At 37.8% G+C, this 19507-nt stretch overlaps 1 protein-coding gene across 5 annotated transcripts in view; it reads right to left on the reverse strand.

The window, feature by feature from the left end:
• Window positions 1–19117, reverse strand: part of BLTP1 (bridge-like lipid transfer protein family member 1) — a 244407-nt gene extending 225290 nt beyond the window's left edge. For 4 of the 5 annotated variants that reach the window (XM_058293107.2, XM_058293097.2, XM_058293100.2 and 1 more), the window contains exons 1-4: window positions 18830–19117; window positions 17326–17401; window positions 3520–3641; window positions 878–994 (exon numbers count right to left, since the gene is read on the reverse strand). In XM_058293107.2, coding sequence (XP_058149090.1) covers window positions 878–994; window positions 3520–3616 — 214 coding nt within the window. In that variant the 5' untranslated portion in view covers window positions 3617–3641; window positions 17326–17401; window positions 18830–19117. Of the gene's footprint in view, window positions 1–877; window positions 995–3519; window positions 3642–6371; window positions 6480–17325; window positions 17402–18829 lie in introns of all 5 variants that reach the window. The other variant, XM_071214848.1, reaches the window with a different exon arrangement.
• Window positions 19118–19507: the final 390 nt, after the last annotated feature.

Below are 19507 nucleotides of genomic sequence, written 5' to 3' on the forward strand. Positions count from 1 at the left end.
CTGATATCCTTATAGTCTTACCAATTTTCCATCATCCTTTCTTCAAATGTAACACAAAGTACCATCACTATGGAACAAGCTACTAGATAACCATGAGGGCATTAGTTTTAATAGCTGCTTTGTACAGCTAATTCCCTAAACCATGCAATTTTACATAGCCATTAAATAAGTGCAATGCAATGGCTAATTCATCATTTTCCTCTATTAATTTGAAAGACTCCAGGAAACAGCCACTGGCCCAAATTAATGAAAGACTACTCATTTTTGAGTGAAGTTTCACTTATGCTCACTAAGAGGTATTCAGCCATATGGAAAGTGAAAAGATTCTATCCAGTGACTCCCTTTTCTCACTTATTTAGGGTTTTTCAAAGCACACAGCTTCTAAAACATCTTTTCTACCATGTATGCTTCATGTATACTCATGAATTAAAATCAAATTCATAATGTTAGCTACAAAATGCAATACAAACATGATTCCAACTATGCAGTTATATATTTTAAAAAAATTTTTTTTTTTTTAATAAAAACACCAGAAACTAAATTGAGTACCAGAAATTTTCTCTGGATAGTAGAACCTTGAGAAATTTCTATTTCTACATTGTATAAATGTCTAGATTTTTCTAATTCTTTTAATGAGCATCTTTTATAAGCAAAAAGTTATGATTTCTACAGAAACACTATAAGAATGAGGTAAAGGATATAAACAAATGGTAGCTCTTCATTTAGTCATGAAGTGCTAGGTGAGACACAAATGTTTCATGTTTGTTCATGAAATAAAGATAAATTTCAAAAGTTACCACCAGTTTATAAAGCATAAATTTTAATATGCATCTCAAGATTATATGGAAGGAAAAAATTCAGTGTTATTCAAACTTACCAATATGGATATAGCCATGTTTGTATAATCTGTTAAGAACCAGTGTTAAAATAAGACCAACATTCCGAGAATTATAATAGGTGAGATAAATAATCCACCCACAGGACAAAATGGTAGCTGTTGGGAAAAAAATGCAAAAGGTTCTCAATATATGTTTCTTTTCAACCATTTTAATATCTTAATAAAAAGTGTATTAGTAAAAGAGCACTTATCACATTCAGAAACATCAAGATTTACTTCCTTAGGGTAAACTGTTCTCTTACAATTTAATATAATACTTGGAAATTTTAAAATCAAAGGAATTCTACTTCATCTAACTTCCCTCCATCTCTTCAGTCATTAGCCAATAAAGAGATTCCTATCAAATCAATTAGAATACTCCTTTCCAGACTCTGCTTTCCTTTTTTTTCTTGTTTCCTTTTTCAATGTTTTGTACTGTTTTAGTTACTGAACATAAGTAAAGATGCTTGAGGGGCAGAAATCTGTATCTTTGAGTATTCTGAAAATGTCACCTTTATTGGCCAAAAGTTCATATGCAAGCTCTTTCCAAGGTATTTCCTAAAACAGATTATAGCCACTTAAAAAGAGAGCTCATGATTTTTAAAATCAGAAAGAGTTATGACATTATAAATCAATAATCCTTGCTTTAAAAAGAAATGGAAAAGTGGAATTTTATCTTAATTAAAGGCCTATCTATACTAAATATAAGCCACCTTAATTGCTAAGTTTAGAATCTAAACTAAAAATGTCATTGCATATGTTAGAGTAAATGATATCTAACTTTGATCATTTCCTTATGAAATATTTATAGTCACTTATATAAACTTTATAATATCCCAAAAGAAAAATCGAATTCATGAATACACAAAAGGTTAAGCACAAGAAAGCATTGTTTTGACAAATTTTCCTTTACTTATCCTTTTTAAAAGTAAAATTATTTTCTAAATCAGAACAAATTATATAAAGCAACAACATATATTACCTTTTAGCAACATCACATTAGGTTCTTAAAGTGTTTTTTAAAATTACATAATACAGATAAAACAAAAGTCACTGAGAGGCAAAAAAGGAAAAAAATTTTTTCAGGGTAGTTCAGATAGATTGTAATAGCTTTGATGTAGCAAGTGCTATGTATTTGCCCATAAAAATTATTTCTAGAACAATTCTTTTGAAAAGTTATTTTGATGAAATGCTATTGTTTTAAAGTCATTTTCATTTAGTGTTTACTCTAAATTATTGTGTTAACGGCAGATTGTTGTGGGTCCTCCATAATCTAACCAGTTCTGTCATTGTATCATGCACCCCTTCCCCTGCTTCAACATCGTGGCCACTAGTCAAACAGAGGTATTAAACAATCAGGCAATGTTTGGTCATTGCAATTGCTGTTTCCCTGAAGAAAGTAAATTATACAGAACATAACAAACACAGAGAAATTCTAGGTGATAGGAGAGGAGACAGATGGGAAAAATTCAACCTTCATTAAATTATATGTTAATCTTCAATACTGCTTTTAAGAAGTTCTATTTCATACTGTTTGGCATTTCATTTTATTCTTTTTGGCTTTCAATAATGGTAGTTTACTATACTTCACTTTAGTCAAACAGAAAACACAGAACTCAAAGTTTCCATGGTAATGCAATCCTACTTATAATTCATGAAGCATTATAATTCCTTCTATATATATTTCACCTCTACCCCTACCCCCACCCCACATCCTATATTGTCATGAAAGCAGCATGCCTATGCACTCTGAAAAATCTAGCTGAATAATTCATATAAGCTATTTAATTTCTCTGGGTCTCAATTCCCCAACATGCTAAAAGGAAAAGCATACCACCTACCTACATACGGTTGTTGAGCATTAAGTGAGACAACATATAAAATGCATATTTGGCACATAGAGATGCTCAATAAATATCATTGCCCTCTCTTTCTTCTCTTACCCCACCCTTACCCTTCCTATTTCCCTTTCTACCTTTCCAAATTATATCTCAAAATTCAAATCAAATGACATTTTTGCACAAAAACTTCCTGGGTAATAACTGTACAGAAATCTCTCCCTCCCCAGATATTATCTTTGTATTTCTCCCTCTCATTCACTCACTCATATTCCCTCCCTCCCCACCATTTACTTATATACTGCTTTGTACTATTTGTATATGCCTGGAAAACTTCTGGAGTATTACACAAAAAACTGTTCATAACAAGAGGCCATGTGAAGTACCTAAGGAGACTGGAAAGAGATTAAAAGTTTAATTAAGCATATATATTCTACTTTACTTTAAAAATACATTTATTATGAGAATTTATTACTTTTACAATAAAAGATGCTGTGTGTGTATTGGGGGCTGGGGGTATGGAATTAAAATGGGAAAGTCATGTTAAGTCCAATGTCTTTATTCCTGTCCTATTTTCCCCAAGTCAGGCAGGGAGAGAGCTCAAAATAAAGAGCATTCCAGAGCAGTTTCCAGAGCAAAACATAGATCAAAATCTTCACAGAAACACAGATTAAAATCTTCTTTCCTAAAAATAAGCAAATAGTATTAAACACATTCCAACTTCAGTTAACCACTGCTAAAACATGGCAGTTATTAATCCATATACACAAAATAATAAAGTACAAGAAAACATATTCTACCTACCAACGAGGAGCCAAACAACATTGGAGTTGTGTTCTGTAAGAAAATCTTCTAACTGAGTGATACTAGGAACAATACTGTCATTCTTTCTTTGATCCATTACTGAAGTTTTTCCAGCGCAGCATCTAAAGACCCAGAAGAGTTTAAAAGTTAAATTTAGAATCATAGATTTATTAAACTACAATGGAAATCATGTAAAGGAAAAGAGGTTTTATGAAAGTTTATGAAATCATACTCTGGTTCCTTCAATGATGAGAATGCCAAAATAAACGACAACATATTTCCACACTTATAACTAAGATATATGATAATAGGTCATATTTTTAATGTCCTGATTTCATCATTATATGAGTATAGACTCAGGTTCACTTACTATACTATGAAGGACATGAATATTCTTAAATCTAATCAAAGATACCTATTTCAACAATAAGAAGGAACTTAGCCTTAATTACATTAACAAATTCACCTGTATTTGTCCCCAAAAGTGTCACTTAACATTATATTTATGTGTTAAATGGATTAATCCTCAACACCTCCATCAGCTCTGTGCATTCCCCATTATTCCAAAAATAGCAACCTGGCCACCTGCCATTCTACCATCATGTCTTTCTTTCTGTGGTTCTGAAATACCTGTCTTTTAAAAAAATTAAAATACAAATACCCTTTAGCATTACCCACATCAGAAGGCTTCATCACATTATATCAGAAAATCAGTTTTAACACCTTAGAAAGAATTACAGTATTTGATTTTATAGCCTTGAGCGTAAGACTGGAAGGAGGGGAGGAGGCATGGTTATACTGTTATAAAATGGGGGAGGGGTAGCTGCAAACAAGGGAGGGGGAAATAAGCCTAAAAGGAAATAGTTTAGGGGAAGGAAAGAAAGGAGGCAGCTATCAAGGAAAAACTGTGAAAACAAGAAGTCCTGCTTGGCATCATTATTGGCCCACACCATTGGTGGGGTAACCAATAACAGCTGGGGCCCGTCCTCTTAATATTAGAAAAGAGGAGGAATAATTAATAGTTTAAAAGGTAACTATACAAGGCAGAGCTTGCATCAAATCTTAATGTTTATTTCCATCTTTCTCTCCCATTTCCCAATAAATTCTTTTTACTGGCCTAACTTAAAAAAAAAAAGTCCTATTTTAAACTATAGTGTTCCAGAGGCAGCCCAATCTACTAGACCACCTGGTTCAAATACTAGTTCTGACATTATAGCTACCTAACCTTTCTGTACTCTTCTTCACAGAGTTGTACTCTTCATATACGTATAGCACTTAGAGCAACTGGCACATAGTTGATGTAATCCCAAATAAATGTTTGCTAGTGGTAACCAACGTCACTGGTGCCTTGCCGATATTCTGTTGACATTCTCTACACAAAAAAGCTGCTTATTTTCAACATCTGCAACACTCTGCTCAGAGTGCTTCCTGGCTGTAGGAACATGCTCAGCTTGTGCTCAGGGCAAACCAGAACTGTCAGAGAGTTAATGCAATGATGGCTGGGAAGTTGTTAGGTAAGCACCTACAACTTCCTTGCTCTTTAGTTGGAATAACTGAGGCATATTTTATTTAGCTTCATAGAGTTCTCCAAAGGGATTGAGTTCCAAATGCCCACAGTGGTTACTGCCACAATAATGCCCTTTATTGGCTTCATCCCTTCCCTGTTTTACTTCCCTATAAACACTTTCCAAATAATCTACCTGTACGTGAATCCCAATTTCAAATTTGTGGGGAAACCCAAACTAAGATGTTATTTATACTAATTATTATTGATTCATATCTGAGGATAGTTTTCTTCTACAAGAAAATGACCCTTTACTTTAGTGAGACTGTAAAACAATTTAAAGCATACAGCATTTAATAAAAAAATGTAAGTTTTTTTTTAAATCTCACTTCAATCCAGAGCAGACAGACATATAGAGGAACTGGTTTTTGACAGAAAGAGGAATATTTCCTATATCTGAATGGGAGAACAGAGGAAAGGATGGACACAGATGCAAGGAGATTCAGTTGTGGAAAGTACGAGGGAGTCTTACAGTTTCTATGTATTTTAGAAATATGAGTCAAGGTCCTGCTTGTTTAATCCTCTTCTAGTTTCATTCTTTTTTTTTTTAAATGTCTTTCATCTTTCTTATATTACTCCCAGTTTTACAGGTCCTAATGCCATAACCTTCTACCCTCCCTTTTCCTTTTCCATATTCCTTAACTTGTGTTTTTAACAGTTAGCAGAAGAGGGTCCTGGTGTGATAGTTGAAAAGACCTTCATAAACATAGCTACCATAAATCCCTCAAGTCCATTCCACCTTAACAAGAATTATTTGATTACCTATGGGGAGGGAAGTGGGAAGAATTAGGTGATACTATTTCTTTTCACTGTCATCTATATACCTGCCCACAGGCCCTCAAGAAAACCTCTTCTACTGATTAATCCTCCCCATAATATGCCAAGGCATTGTGGTATTGGGGATCGAATCATTACCTCCACTAAAGGCATGTTCAGTTCCCAAACCCTGGTCCTGTGGATGGGAACACATTTAAAATAGAACTTTAAAGATGTTATTAGTTAAGATGTGCCCAAACTGAATGACACTGGGCCTTGATCCAATATGGTTAAAGCTCTCATATCAAAAGAGAATTGAATCCAGAAGGAGAAGGCACAGGGAGCAGCCAGCAGCTAAAGTCAACAGAATCCAGAAGAGAAAGAAGCTGCCACCATGCACTAATGCAAAGTACCAGAGGCTGCTGATGCAAAGTACCAGAAATCTGTTAGCTTTTATAAAGGGTATTTATTTGGGGTAAAAGCTTACAGTTACAAAGCCATGAAAAAGCCCAACTAAAGGTTGCTTTCTCACCAAAGTCAGCTGCCACATGTTAAAGAAAAATGGTCGCTGATCTCTGGCTGGTCTCTGCCTTCACCTTTGGGCTTTCTCTTCCTCTTTTTTTTCTTTCCTGAACTGGTGCTTTTATTTAATTTTTTTTTAAAAGATACATAGATCACATAAAATGTTACATTAAAAAACATACGAGGTTCCCATATACCCCACTCCCACCCACCCCCGACTCCTCCCACATCAAGAACCTCTTTCATCAGTGTGGCACATTTTGGAGCACTGCTACACTGCATGGATTATTGTTTACCCTGTAGTTTACACACTCTCTTCCAGTCCATTCAGTGGGTTATGGCAGGATATAAATGTCCTGCATCTATCCCTGCAACATCATTCAGGATAACTCCAAGTCCCAAAAATGCCCCATCACACTTCTTCCCTCTCCTTGTTCTCAGCAAATCCTGTGGCCACTGTCTCCATATCAATGATACAATTTCTTCCATGGCTAGAGTCACAATAATTCTATAGTAGAATAACAGGAAGTCCGCTCTAATCCATCTTTTATCCCTCCATCCTGAGGACCCTGGATGGTAATGTCCACTCCACCTCCAAATCGAGAGAAGCCTTAGATCCCACATGGCTGATGGATACTATTCTCCTGCTTAGAGTTGTAGACTTTCTTGGTTCCTTGGTGGGGTAGGTGACCATCCTCACCTCCCTGTTAGGTTACCTGGGTAAGTCCAACGAACCAGAGAATAGGAGTTGCAACTCTGTTGAGGCTCAAGACCCAGCTGGCACATGGACAGTCCAGAGATTCAAGATTCTGTGGGTCCAGCCTCTGAGGCTACAGGCTTAAATGAAGTCCTCTATCCCCTGGCATAGGGCTTGTTTCTTTCCGGGCCTCCTATGTCAGTTTCAGTTGTTCTTTCTTCCGAATCTCAGCTGTAAGCTATCAAGCAAAATGTCTCATCTCTCCCCAGGGCTTCAGCTGTTTGAGCTTTCTCCTTTCTGTCACATAGCAGGATCAAAATTGACAGGGCTCTCTTTTCCTGTGTGTGTCTGTGTAAGTGTCCCTTTATATAAGATCCATCAAAAGGGCAGGGACTCAACCTGAGACATACCTTATTGACTTGGTTGAATCAAAAAGCCCTTGAAGCAACCTTAATAGATAATCGAATCAAAGGCCCCTCCAATTGAATTTAATATAATCACAAAGTATCACACCCAGAACAGATCAGTTTACAAATATAATCTTGCTCTTTTTGGGATTCATAAATAATCTCAAACTGCCACATCATGTGACAGAAAAGTCAAGGACGAAGGATCACTGCAGCCAGCCCCAGAATGCTACAGTCTTCAGAAAGACAAAGCAATACCTGACTGATGCTTCGATTTAGACAAGCCAATAAATTCCCACTGTGTAAGACAATTCACTATATGGTATTTGTTCTAGCAGTGTAGAAATCAAAACAAGCAGAAATAAGTTTTCCTGTATCAGGTTTAAACTGGATTACACCTATATAACATTACATATAACTTGAGAAACCTAGTTATAAAGAACCATAGCTTTCTCTGGTATTGTCATAGGACAGTATTTGATTTTGATTTTTCAAAGTGACAAAGTAAGACAGTGCATGACAATGGGGAGTTATTTTTGCTTAGTCATTCAATAAATAATTACTGAGCTTAAAAATTCTACCAAACAGCTAAGGAATTCTCAGTATCATGTATAAGATCTAGAAAATTTACAATAATCTTAAATAGATTATCTGACAATAAAGAAAATGCTTAACAAATGATGTCTGAAAAATTACTTATATCTTAGCACTTATAATATACTGTAATTATCAATTTAGAAGTCTGTCATCCCCTCGAAACCACTGCTGCTTAAGGACAGTTTTGCCATATTATTTGAATGTGCAGTACCCAACAAAGTTCCTGGTATACAGCAGTCTCAATAAATAAATGACTGCTGTATACCAGGATTTAATCACAGTTCCTTTTCTACAAACTCCATGAGTTTTGAAGGTTGGAAAATAAGTCAACTTTATAGAATGGAAACCAAATTTTCATGAGGGTGAAGAACTTTAATGGTTTAAAGATATGTGAAGAGCTTTTATAGATCTCCTTTGAACTCCATCCACATTTTTTTTAATTTTTATTTTTTATTTATTTCTCTCCCTTTCCCCCTCATCCTCCCCCCCATTGTCTGCCCTCTGTGTCCATTCACTGCGTGTTCTTCTGTGACCGCTTCTACCCTTATCAGCGGCACCAGAAATCTGTGTCTCTTTTTGTTGCATCATCTTGTTTTGTCAGCTCTCCATGTATGCGGCGCCATTCTTGGGCGGGCTGCACTTTCTTTCACGCTGGTCGGCTCTCCTTATGGGACGCACTCCTTACAAGTGGGGCTCCCCTATGCCGGGGCCCCCCCTGAGTGGCAGGGCACTCCTTGTGAGCATCAGCATTGCACATGGGCCAGTTCCACACAGGTCAAGGAGGCCCAGGGTTTGAATATTGGACCTCCCATGTGGTAGGCGGACGCCCTATCCATTGGGCCAAGTCCGCTTCCCCACATTATTTTTATCATCAGGATTAAGCACCTATTAGCAAATAGCAGCATTATTGTATACTACAACTTATGTGAATTATATACTTTGTATAATCATATCTGCAAAGTTTACTCATAGGCCAAACTTAAAAGATCTACATTAACTGTTACAGAATGTACACCTATTTGAAAACTTTTCAGCTAATATTTGGTTTCTGCACATATTTAACAAATTGTCCTGAGAAACCAATATCGAAAACACATATCTCCTTATCCTATCTTAAGGTCTCCCTCTTAAGGCCCTCCTTAACAATTAAGAAACCATGTAATGGACCCAAAGATCTCAAGTAAGTACTACCACAGAGGAGCTGCCTGGATAAATTGCTTTTCTATGGCACAATGACATCCTAAAATAAAGCACAGCACAGATCTTATCATAACAACATTTTTACCCCAAATGAAGTTTTAAGAAGTATTTTGTTCACTTGAACTGTTTCTATAATGACAAAGGTAGTCTGAGCACTGAAGCAAATGACTTCATGATGTTCTGTCCAACTCCATAATGCTACACAAATAACGTATTCAAAATATATAAGTGTCTACTGCAATTTAATATCTCACATAAAAGATACATTTGAGACAGTTTTGGAATATATAAAGAGTTGGCATTACCAACTGATCCTATGGGGATTTGAAAGATCCTCTCTGACTAAAAAATTATACCCATCAAGATACCACAAGGCTGAAATTCCACCATCTTTTCTTGTAGTTAAACAGAGTACTAACCAATACTCTCTTTTAAAATGTAAATCTATCTTTAGGGTATTTCAATAATAGCCCCCATTAATTATCATGTGTTATTAGTGTAAATTAATCCATTAGATTACTTTTCTTATTAACAAGCAGGACCTAAGAATATCTCAGAAGGCCTGAGATTGCTAAAGACAGAAAAACCTTTAAAAAAGGAGATAGTGGGCAACAAATGAAACTGGGCCTCCTTTAAAGTTTTGACCAGGGCAGCTTTGTATGGATAAAGTAAAATTACATAATTTTCTATTCTGTTCATATAAACTAACAAATACTCAATTAACTTTTTAGGTCAAAGAGATTAGGTATAATCAATCCTCTCTACCTAGAAAAGTCAATCTAGGTTTCTTTCAGTTCCAGGATTTTATATTCAACAAATACAATTTTCCCTGTCAACTAACTGTAAACACAATAGAATTAAGTTGTAAAGTAACATTTAATCAAAAATAATGAAAATAGTCTGGTAGCCTGGAAACAGAGTAGGCCTTAGAGACAGATCTGAACTGGGAAGCTCATTCTGTTCCTTCCTTGGCTGTAAATAGGTTGAGCAAGTTGTTGAAGCTCAGTGAGTCTGTCTCCTATTCGTAAAATGGCCACCCCCTTCCGTGAAGAGATACCAAGAGCATTCAAAATGAGCAAACATAAAACTCCTAGCACAGTACTTGAGAAGCTTATTACAGCTGTGGTAGCTAGGCCACTACCATTAATGTACTAAAAGAAAAAAAGTCAGTTCAACAAAAAAGGTGAAAGCTAAAAAACAATCAAATGCAGTAAACAATGATTAAAATGTTTCTCATTCCTTATATAATATATAAGAGAAGATAACACTATAGACATACTTTAACAATTGCAGGACATTACAACCAAGAGAAATTAGTTGGCATAAATAATAATCAAGAACAGATTAAGTTAATATGAATAACAAAGTTTTCTATAAATACTGGTAAGCATGATTCTTAGAAGCAAACCAAACAAGTACAATAGTCACTAGGCAACTGTTGCAGAAGGAATATTCTGATATGCCAACTGACAATCTGAACACTATAAATCAACAACTCAACAAACGTGAAATACTTTTAATATCATTATCTATACTACAAAATAGTTCAGTCTGCTATATACAAAAGAATTTTTAAGCATCTAGAAGTACTATCATCTAACAAAAATGCTCCACATTAACAAACCTCACTTCTAAAGTCAGAAATGTATGCTGGTTCACCTAAATACTTAGTGAAAGCAATGCAGCCCTTAAATATCTGTAGAAAACATGTCTACCAAGAGAGTAAAGAGAGCTAACTTCAACCTCTCCAAATATAGGAAAAAACAAGATTTTAAAAAATTACCCACTTCTCACAGTCCACCAGAACTAAATGGACACCATATTCATTAATATGGACAGCAATACAAAGATATTAACAGAAATTACCATGAATCATAGGTTTAGTCCTTCCACTTCTATACTCCATAAATAGATCTGTGATGGGGTGGGTTTCATTTTCACTTTTCTATTGGTCAGTGAACACATTCTCCAAGTTTCTTTTAATCAAGAATGCAATATACCACTTCCATTTTGATTAAAAACACTCCAGAAGGCATAACAGCTCGCAGCAGCAAAGTAAAATTCTAAAGAAAATTTCTTGTAATAATACTATTTCCATTTTCCTAGCTGGTCCTTAAGCTTCCGTCCTATGTACCCACCCCAAACCCTCCCAGTCAGAAAACTACAGACACTAAATAATTATTCAAACTACCCAGCCAGTAATATAGGGACTTGGGAGAGAGAGGAGGAGGAAAGTGGCTATGTGTGTTTACCAACGCACTCATCATATCATGTTCAGAGAAAATACTTTTTATCGGTATGTTATTACAAAGAGAGCCCAACAGACCCATTCAATAGCCAATCCCTCTGAGTTGAGAATATTACTACAATTGAAACTGAAATATAATGCGAATACAACAAAAAAGGCTATTTCAGGGAGTTTTATGAGGATTATATCCTGTATAACGGTGCTGGTGATATTTGGCACAGTATTTTAAATGGAGGTAGAGGTAGGTATAAACATATTTTATATATGCATAAAAAGTGACAAAGTACAGTAGGGGCAATAGTCTAGTGTTTAGATTCTAAATATTTTGGCATTAACTCACAATTAAAATGATAAAATATAGCCACCATAATAAAGGCTAACATTTATTCATTGCTTGCTTTGTGCCAGGTACTATTCTAAACACTTTACATGTATTTACTCATCTAATTGCACAGATAATTCCCAATTAGAGATAAGAAAACTGTGGCACTGAGAAGTTTGCACCGACATAGCTAAGATATGGTAAAAGTAGTTTTTGAACCTGGACTGGCTCCAGAGGTCTATGTTATATTGCTGCTCATATTTATATTGACAGAATCAGTCAGTAACTATCTCTTAGTCCTGTTTCTTTTCTACAAAAAGTGAGTTCTTTCCTCCAGCTCTAAAATTCTAGTTTGGGAGCTAATAAAAATGTTACTGAAATTTATATTTTGGCATAAAAATTCATATTTGCCCAACATGGCAATTTTCCCAAAAGGTTCCTCCATTAAATTCTGCACTAAAGAAAAACTAAGCAATCCCTCTTCTTTATTTATTTATTTATTTTTAAAGATTTATTTATTTCTCTCCCCTTCCTCCCCCACCCCGGTTGTCTGTCCTCTGTGTCTATTTGCTGCGTCTTCTTTGTCCACTTCTGTTGTTGTCAGCGGCATGGGAATCTGTGTTTCTTTTTGTTCCATCATCTTGTTGTGTCAGCTCTCCGTGTGTGCGGCACCATTCTTGGGCAGGCTGGGCAGTTTACGGGGAGCATTCCTCGCGCGCGGGGCTCCCCTATGCGGGGGACACCCCTGCATGGCAGGGCACTCCTTGCACGCATCAGCACTGCGCATGCGCCAGCTCCACACGGGTCAAGTAGGCCCAGGGTTTGAACCACGGACCTCCCATGTGGTAGACGGACGCCCTAACTACTGAGCCAAGTCCACTGCTGATCCCTCTTCTTTAAATAATCAGGAGGCAACATCAAACTATGGAGCATGATCAATGTCAACAACAACAACAGAGGTCCGTTTTATTCCATCCTTTATTGGGAAATGCCATATCAAGAATGCCTAACAAGCACTTAAATGAACCATTTCTTCTTTCTACTTTAAGTAGGAGTCTTCTGCATGGACTCTAGAGCAACCTCTACCCTGTCTCCTATAAACTTATCCTAATCATTACTCCCTCCTTCCTGTCTCAGCAAAAATGTATCTAAAGCACCCTTGACCAGTACCCTTATATTCCATCCCTTAGGCAGTGACTTTACCAATTATATTCCCTTATTCCAAGGGTTCTTAACAAGGGGTCAATGAACTTGAATTTAAATTTTTTAAAACACGTTATTTTTGTGGGGAAGTGCTGATGCAGGTGTGACATATTCATTAAATAATACACCAGTACAGTGTGGTCTTAGTATGGGATTTGTGGTTTTTACTTGGCTGGCAAAGGGGTCTGTGGAACAAAAATGGTTAAGAATCCCTGCCTTATTCCTATATCTTCAAATTCTCCCTCTGCTGGTTTTTATCCTCAGTAAATAAGCTATTAGCTCTCATGACTTTAAAAAACAAAAATCATCCCTCAAACTCCTTTCTCTAGCCATCCCTTCTCTATCCCATTTTCAACCAAACTTTCTAAAAGAGTAAATGATATTAGTTGTTCCACAGCCTTATCTTTTACCAATTTTGAATTAGTTTCATCTGTGTAATTGCTCTTGCTCAGGTCAACAAACATTTCTTAATTGACATGTCCAAGGGATACTTGTGTTATCCTGGTTGTATTTGACCAGGATAATGTCTCAAAAATGTCTAATACTCGAATGCAGTATTCACATATGGGACAACATGGATGAATCTTGAAGACCTAATGTTGAGTGAAGTAAGCCAATCATTGAAGGACAAATATTACATGACCTCACTGATGTGACTCAAGCAAATTAAGCAGACTCACAGAGCTAGAGTCTGGATGACAGATTATCAGCAGACAGAAGGGGAGTAGAGTGTAGTGAGCTGATGCTCAATATGATAAGGCAGAAGGAGGTGATTGGGCAGTGGATGGGAGTGACAGTGGTTCACTAATGTGACTGGGGTCAATGGTGCTGGGCTGTAAGGGGGAGTAGAGTGGGGGAATTGGGTTGGACTATTCATGGAACTGGGCGGAAGGCTGGAGGAAGAAATATGTGAACCTGGGGATTTGTATGTCTGTGATTAAATCTACTAGAGTGGGAATGTTCTTTTGGGGATATGCAGGATAGGGTGAACCTGGGGCATGCATCAATGGAATATTAAAGTGCTCATCCTGTCATAATATGGTATCTCAGTGGGTGGAGACTCACACACTAAACAGAATATTAAACTCCCATCGTGGGGAGTCCTTCTATGTTCTCAATTAGAGAGACAAGAATCTCTCGAGAACGAAAGTAGTGCCTAGTAAAAGAAAACAGACCAATATGTCAGGGCCTCAATATTACTGCATGTAACTATGAACTTTATTCTTCAAAAATGGAAACTTAGTGGTTACCATAGGTGCTGAAGGGAGAGGATAGGAAGAATAGAATAGATGGAACATAGGTCATTTTTTGAGCACTGAAATTTTTTGCATGATCTTGCAATAACATATAGGCAATTACACATTTTGTCAAAATCTATAAAAGTGTATAGTGCAAAATGTTAACCATAACATAAACCAATGACCATAGCAGCAATGCTTTAATATTTGAACATCAATTGTAACAAATGTACCATACTCATGTAAGATGTTATTAATAGGGAAGAGTGGGAGAGGGTAAGGGGGTTGGGAATATGGGAATCCCCTATATTTTCTATGTGACTTTTCTGTAACATAAAGCTTCTTTGAAAATAAAGCAAAAAAATAAGACACCGGGGGACCATATTTAAGAAATTGTCACTGTACATAAAAGATGATAAATCATACAGTGATGAAAGAAACAATGAAAAAAGATTTACTTTTTTGTATTTTGTTTTTTATTATATTTTCTTATTATTTTTATTTATTGATTTTTTTGGCTTGTTTGATGGGAGGTTTTAGATCACGAAAGGGTCACAACTGTGGCAAGGGAGGAGGTGCAGAGTGTCGATGACGGGGGGGGGGGGTATGGGATGGGATGCACCTGGGGCATGCCTCTATGGCATATAAATATGTTCAAGTGGTCATAGGGTGTTACCTTGGTGGGTTGAGACCCACACAATAACTGAAAGAATACCGTATTCCGACCCTGGGAAGTCCTGCCACATCCTCTAATAGAATGGCAAGAATCCCCCAAGTACCTGGGAAGTGCCTAGTGAGAGACCAATATGCCAGGCTCTTGATAATAATGGTTGTACTTATGAACCTTGATCTTGAGAAACTGAAACTTAGCCTAATATTACTATTGCCTAAGAGTTACCTCCTGAAAGACTCCTTGCTGCTCAAATGTGGCCTCTCTCTAAGTAAAACTCAGCATATAAATGCACTACTTCCCCCTCCTCCAGGCCTGGGAGATAACTCCAGGGGATGAGTATCCCTAGCACCAAACGATTATTACCAAGCACCAACTAGCAACGCATTTGGAAAAAGACCTTGATCGAAAGGAGGAAATACTACATACAAATGAGTTTTTAAGGCTAAGAAATTTCAAAGTGAGTCAGAAGATCATTCTAGAGGTTATGCTTATGCACACCTCAGAAGGATCTCATTGACTGCCACAAAAAACAATGTAGTGTCTAGCTATCGAGACACTATAGGCAAGGCAGACAATCTCAGGAATTCAGCACCCTGTCAGTGGGCTTTACTTTGGCATATATGCTCCCGGTTTTTCTGCCCCTTTTATTTAAACCTATATTTAGGACTATACTTATTAAATATATGTCCCAGTGACTTAAATCTTCAGTCTGTTCATATGCTGGTGGAGCCCTGAATCTCAGCAGAGTTGCAACACCTACTCTCCAGTTTATTGGATTTGCCCAGGACAAGTAACAAAAGGATGACGACGAACACCCATCCCAAAATGCACAGGGTATCTACAACTGCAAGCAACACAGTTCCATCTATCTGTCCCATGGGATCTATGACCAATCTCAATCAGAAACAGAGTGGCATCATCATCCCCAAATCCTCAAGATTGAAGAATGAGCAAACATAAGGGGGAAATGAAACTATAGGCTAGAGTAGACGTATTATTCTAGGAATGGAAGAACTTGTAACATTGATATAAAGGCAGTGGCCATCAAAGGTTCTGAGAAGAGGGAGAGGGAAGAATAGGTGTCAGATAGGGCATTTTGGGACAATGGAATTGTCCTGCATGACATAGCAATGATGGACACTGACATTCTGTCAAAATCTATAAAATTATGCAGTGCAAAGTACAAACTATAATGCTTCAATATGTGTTCACCAACTGTAACAAATGTGCCATGGGGAAAAGTGGGGGAGGGAGGTAGAGTATATGGAAATCCCCTATATTTTTTATGTAGATCAATTGAATCTTAATCTTCTTTCAAAATAAAATATAAAAATAAAAAATATAAAAAAATATAAAAAAAAAAAGTCTAATACTCATCCCTTTTCTCCAAACTCAGTTCTTCCACTGACTTTTGTGATTGTCTTAGTTTTCTCCTATCTCCCTTATCCTTCTGCTTTGAGGTACATTTTTCCTCCACCTAATCTTTAAATTTTAGTGTTCCTTAGCCTCATTCCTCTTCTATTATCACAGTACATTTTCTCTCTTGGTGATCTTCTCCATTCCCATTGCTTTTAAATTACCATCTATAAACTTTAACTCCAACATTTACATCTCAAACTGGGTCTTCATTCTTAACTCAGATCCAACATACAACTGCCTAATAACATTTCTTGGAAGTCACAGATGCCTCAAATAGCCTCAAACTGAACTCTTCTACAACCATGTTCCCCAATCTATTCCTCTTCCTATACTCCCTACTTCAATAAATGGCCCCAGAAACTTTTCAGTTTACCAAGGAACGTATCAGAAAATTCATTTCATTAATTCCACGATATTTATTAAACATTAATTATGCAGCTAGAAGTAGTCACCCTGACTCCACTTTTCCTCAATCCCACTAAATTCTATTCAACCTCCTTCACATCGATCTAATCCATCTCCATCCGTTAATTCTCTTTTACACTGCTTAACTTCTGGTTATAATTTCCCACCTTGATTATTGCAGTAGCCTCTAACTGAACACCATGCTTCTAAACTCACCTCCCTCCAATTCATCATCCAGACCACTGCATAACCCACCTTGTCACTTCTATTTGTCCTACATAAGTTCCCCAAAGGTTTCTCAAATTAAAGAGCTAATTTCCCTAAAACAAAAAATTGCAATTCAGTCACTATCTTTAACATGAAAAAGGGTAAACTAAAATTAACTTTATAAGATTCCTAGTTCCCATTGTACTTAAAGTAGCACTAGCAGAGTATCTTGTTTTATTAACTAAAATAATATGAAAGATTATAAACATAAACATTTACCATGTGGTCAGCACTCATTAGCTTAATTACTAACTTTGATATTTTAAAAACTTAGCCAAAAATACTTACCCAACTTTTTTTCAAATGTTGTTTTTTCCTTCCCCTTACTTTCAGCAGACCTTTTTAGAGTGTTCCATCTTCACACCTGAAAAGTACATACATTTTAACCAATTATAAAAGATATTCTGGCTTTATCAGCAGCATCAGCATTTTGGGTTAAATGATTTATTTTCACACATACACAAAGAAATACTTTTATGTTAATCCAACATTACATTTCCTTCTTTAAAATTTTCAAACAATACTCAAATCTAGAAAAAGACCACAACTTCCAAACTGTGGCCTACCAAAGGTTTCAAAATCACTGTAATTATGGAAACAGCATATGTTTTAGAGTCAGAGGGTTCCAGTAAAAATCCTAGCTTTCTAGTATACTCAAAGTCATGGGAAAGTTCTCTCAAACTGTAAGGTCCTTTCTGATATGGACAGTGCCTTAGATTGCTTCCTATTCCCAGAACACGGCACACTTTCCATCAGATAAAATATGTTTACAAAAATCACACTGCAAACTCTAAAGATGCTTGAGCAATAGTATAGATGACTTGGAATCAGTAAACTCCCGTGAGGTTACCTGGTCTGAATCACAGCTCTATGCATAAATTACTTTAGGGCTGTAGGCCTTAGTTTCGTCATCTATAAAATGTGTTTATTAATAGACCTGACAAGATAGGATTGTTATGATGCTAAAATGAGATAATATACCTTCAAAACGCACGTACCATTCAATAGTTATATAAATAAATATTCTGGTCAATTCATCTATTTTTATGCTTTGTCTAGTTAACTTAGAATAAGTCAGCTTCATTACTATGCACTGTGTAAAAGCAGCAACGTGAAACCGGGTGAAACGTAAACGACGCTGGGATAAATATAAAACTCATGATTTCCCTACAAAGGAAATTTACAACTCTTGCACTTTAACAAACGTCTCTCTAATGTCAAAAATAAGGCCAGTAATACTCTCCGGAAGGAAAATAAACTTCCCTTCACCTTCCTTTGGCCAGAAATGTTCCATTAAAATGTACTTTTCTGCAGTGTAGCCAGAGCAAGCACCAATTCAGAATACACCACAACTGGGGAGAAGGGAATTCTAAGACTCCATCGCCCTCCTCGACCCATCCCCCTATGTTAAGCAGTATTTGATCTAACGTAGCCAGTCGCTACCAGCAAGGCAGAAGTCGGAGTTAGGGGGCACACGGTCCCTCCCACGGAGGCCACACACCCGCAGAGGGGCGCCGCCCACCCTCGCTATTACCAGCCGCAGGGGCCGCTCCTGCGTCCAGCCCTCAACCACCTGTCAAGGCCCTTCCAGGCCTTCCACCCACCCCCGGGCACCCGGTCTAAAACTGCCGGCGCTGCAGGTAAAGATGGGAAAGGCATATGAGATGAGTCGCAGCCGCACCAAGCAGTCACCACGAAGCCAAACCTCCCGGACTTCGATCGGGCTGACGTCCAAAGCCCTGGAAAAGTGCTGCCCAGCCCAACCCTGACCTGCCGACCCGTCGCCCCTCACCTGGGCGGCCCCGGAACCGCGCCGGCCTCTGTCCAAGGGGAACCGAGGGCCCTGGAAGGCGGCAGCAGCAGCGCCGAGGCTGACACAGCCCGCGGCTCACTGCCCACACCCACACCCACACCCTCTTGCACGGCCGCCTGGGCCTGCGCCCGGGCTCGGGCCCCTGCCTCAGCCACTGATACCGAGGGCGGGGGGGCCGGCGGAGGAGGGGAGGGGTCGGAACACAAGGCCTGGCGGCACTGCGGCTGCGTCAGCCGGTAACGTCCTACGTCAGAGGCGGCGGCGCGTGGAGGCACACCACTGAGCCCCGCCCAGGAATGAGGCATCGCCCCGCCTCCTTTCTCTTTCCAGTCACTGCCACCGGGCTGTGGGCGGAGCCTGCGCGGAGATAACGAAGGTCCGACCGGGCCTGGCTTTAAAAATCGTTTTGTTATATTTCTAAGGAGAAAAGTTCATGGCCTTTTGCAGACCGTGAGACAGATAACCCCACATGCGGAAAGGAGGCTAAACAAAAGGGGAATTAGACAGGAGCTGTGACTAGAAATGACTCAAAATAGAGACAAATGCTTTTTAGCAATACCATTAAAGCAGGGAGACAAATTCCTTTATACCAGCACATTAAAGCAGGGATTCTTAAGAAGAGGTTAATAAGCTTGAATTTAAATTTGAAAAAACATT

Source organism: Dasypus novemcinctus, chromosome 1 (genome assembly GCF_030445035.2).
Source record: "Dasypus novemcinctus isolate mDasNov1 chromosome 1, mDasNov1.1.hap2, whole genome shotgun sequence".
NCBI lineage: Eukaryota > Metazoa > Chordata > Mammalia > Cingulata > Dasypodidae > Dasypus > Dasypus novemcinctus.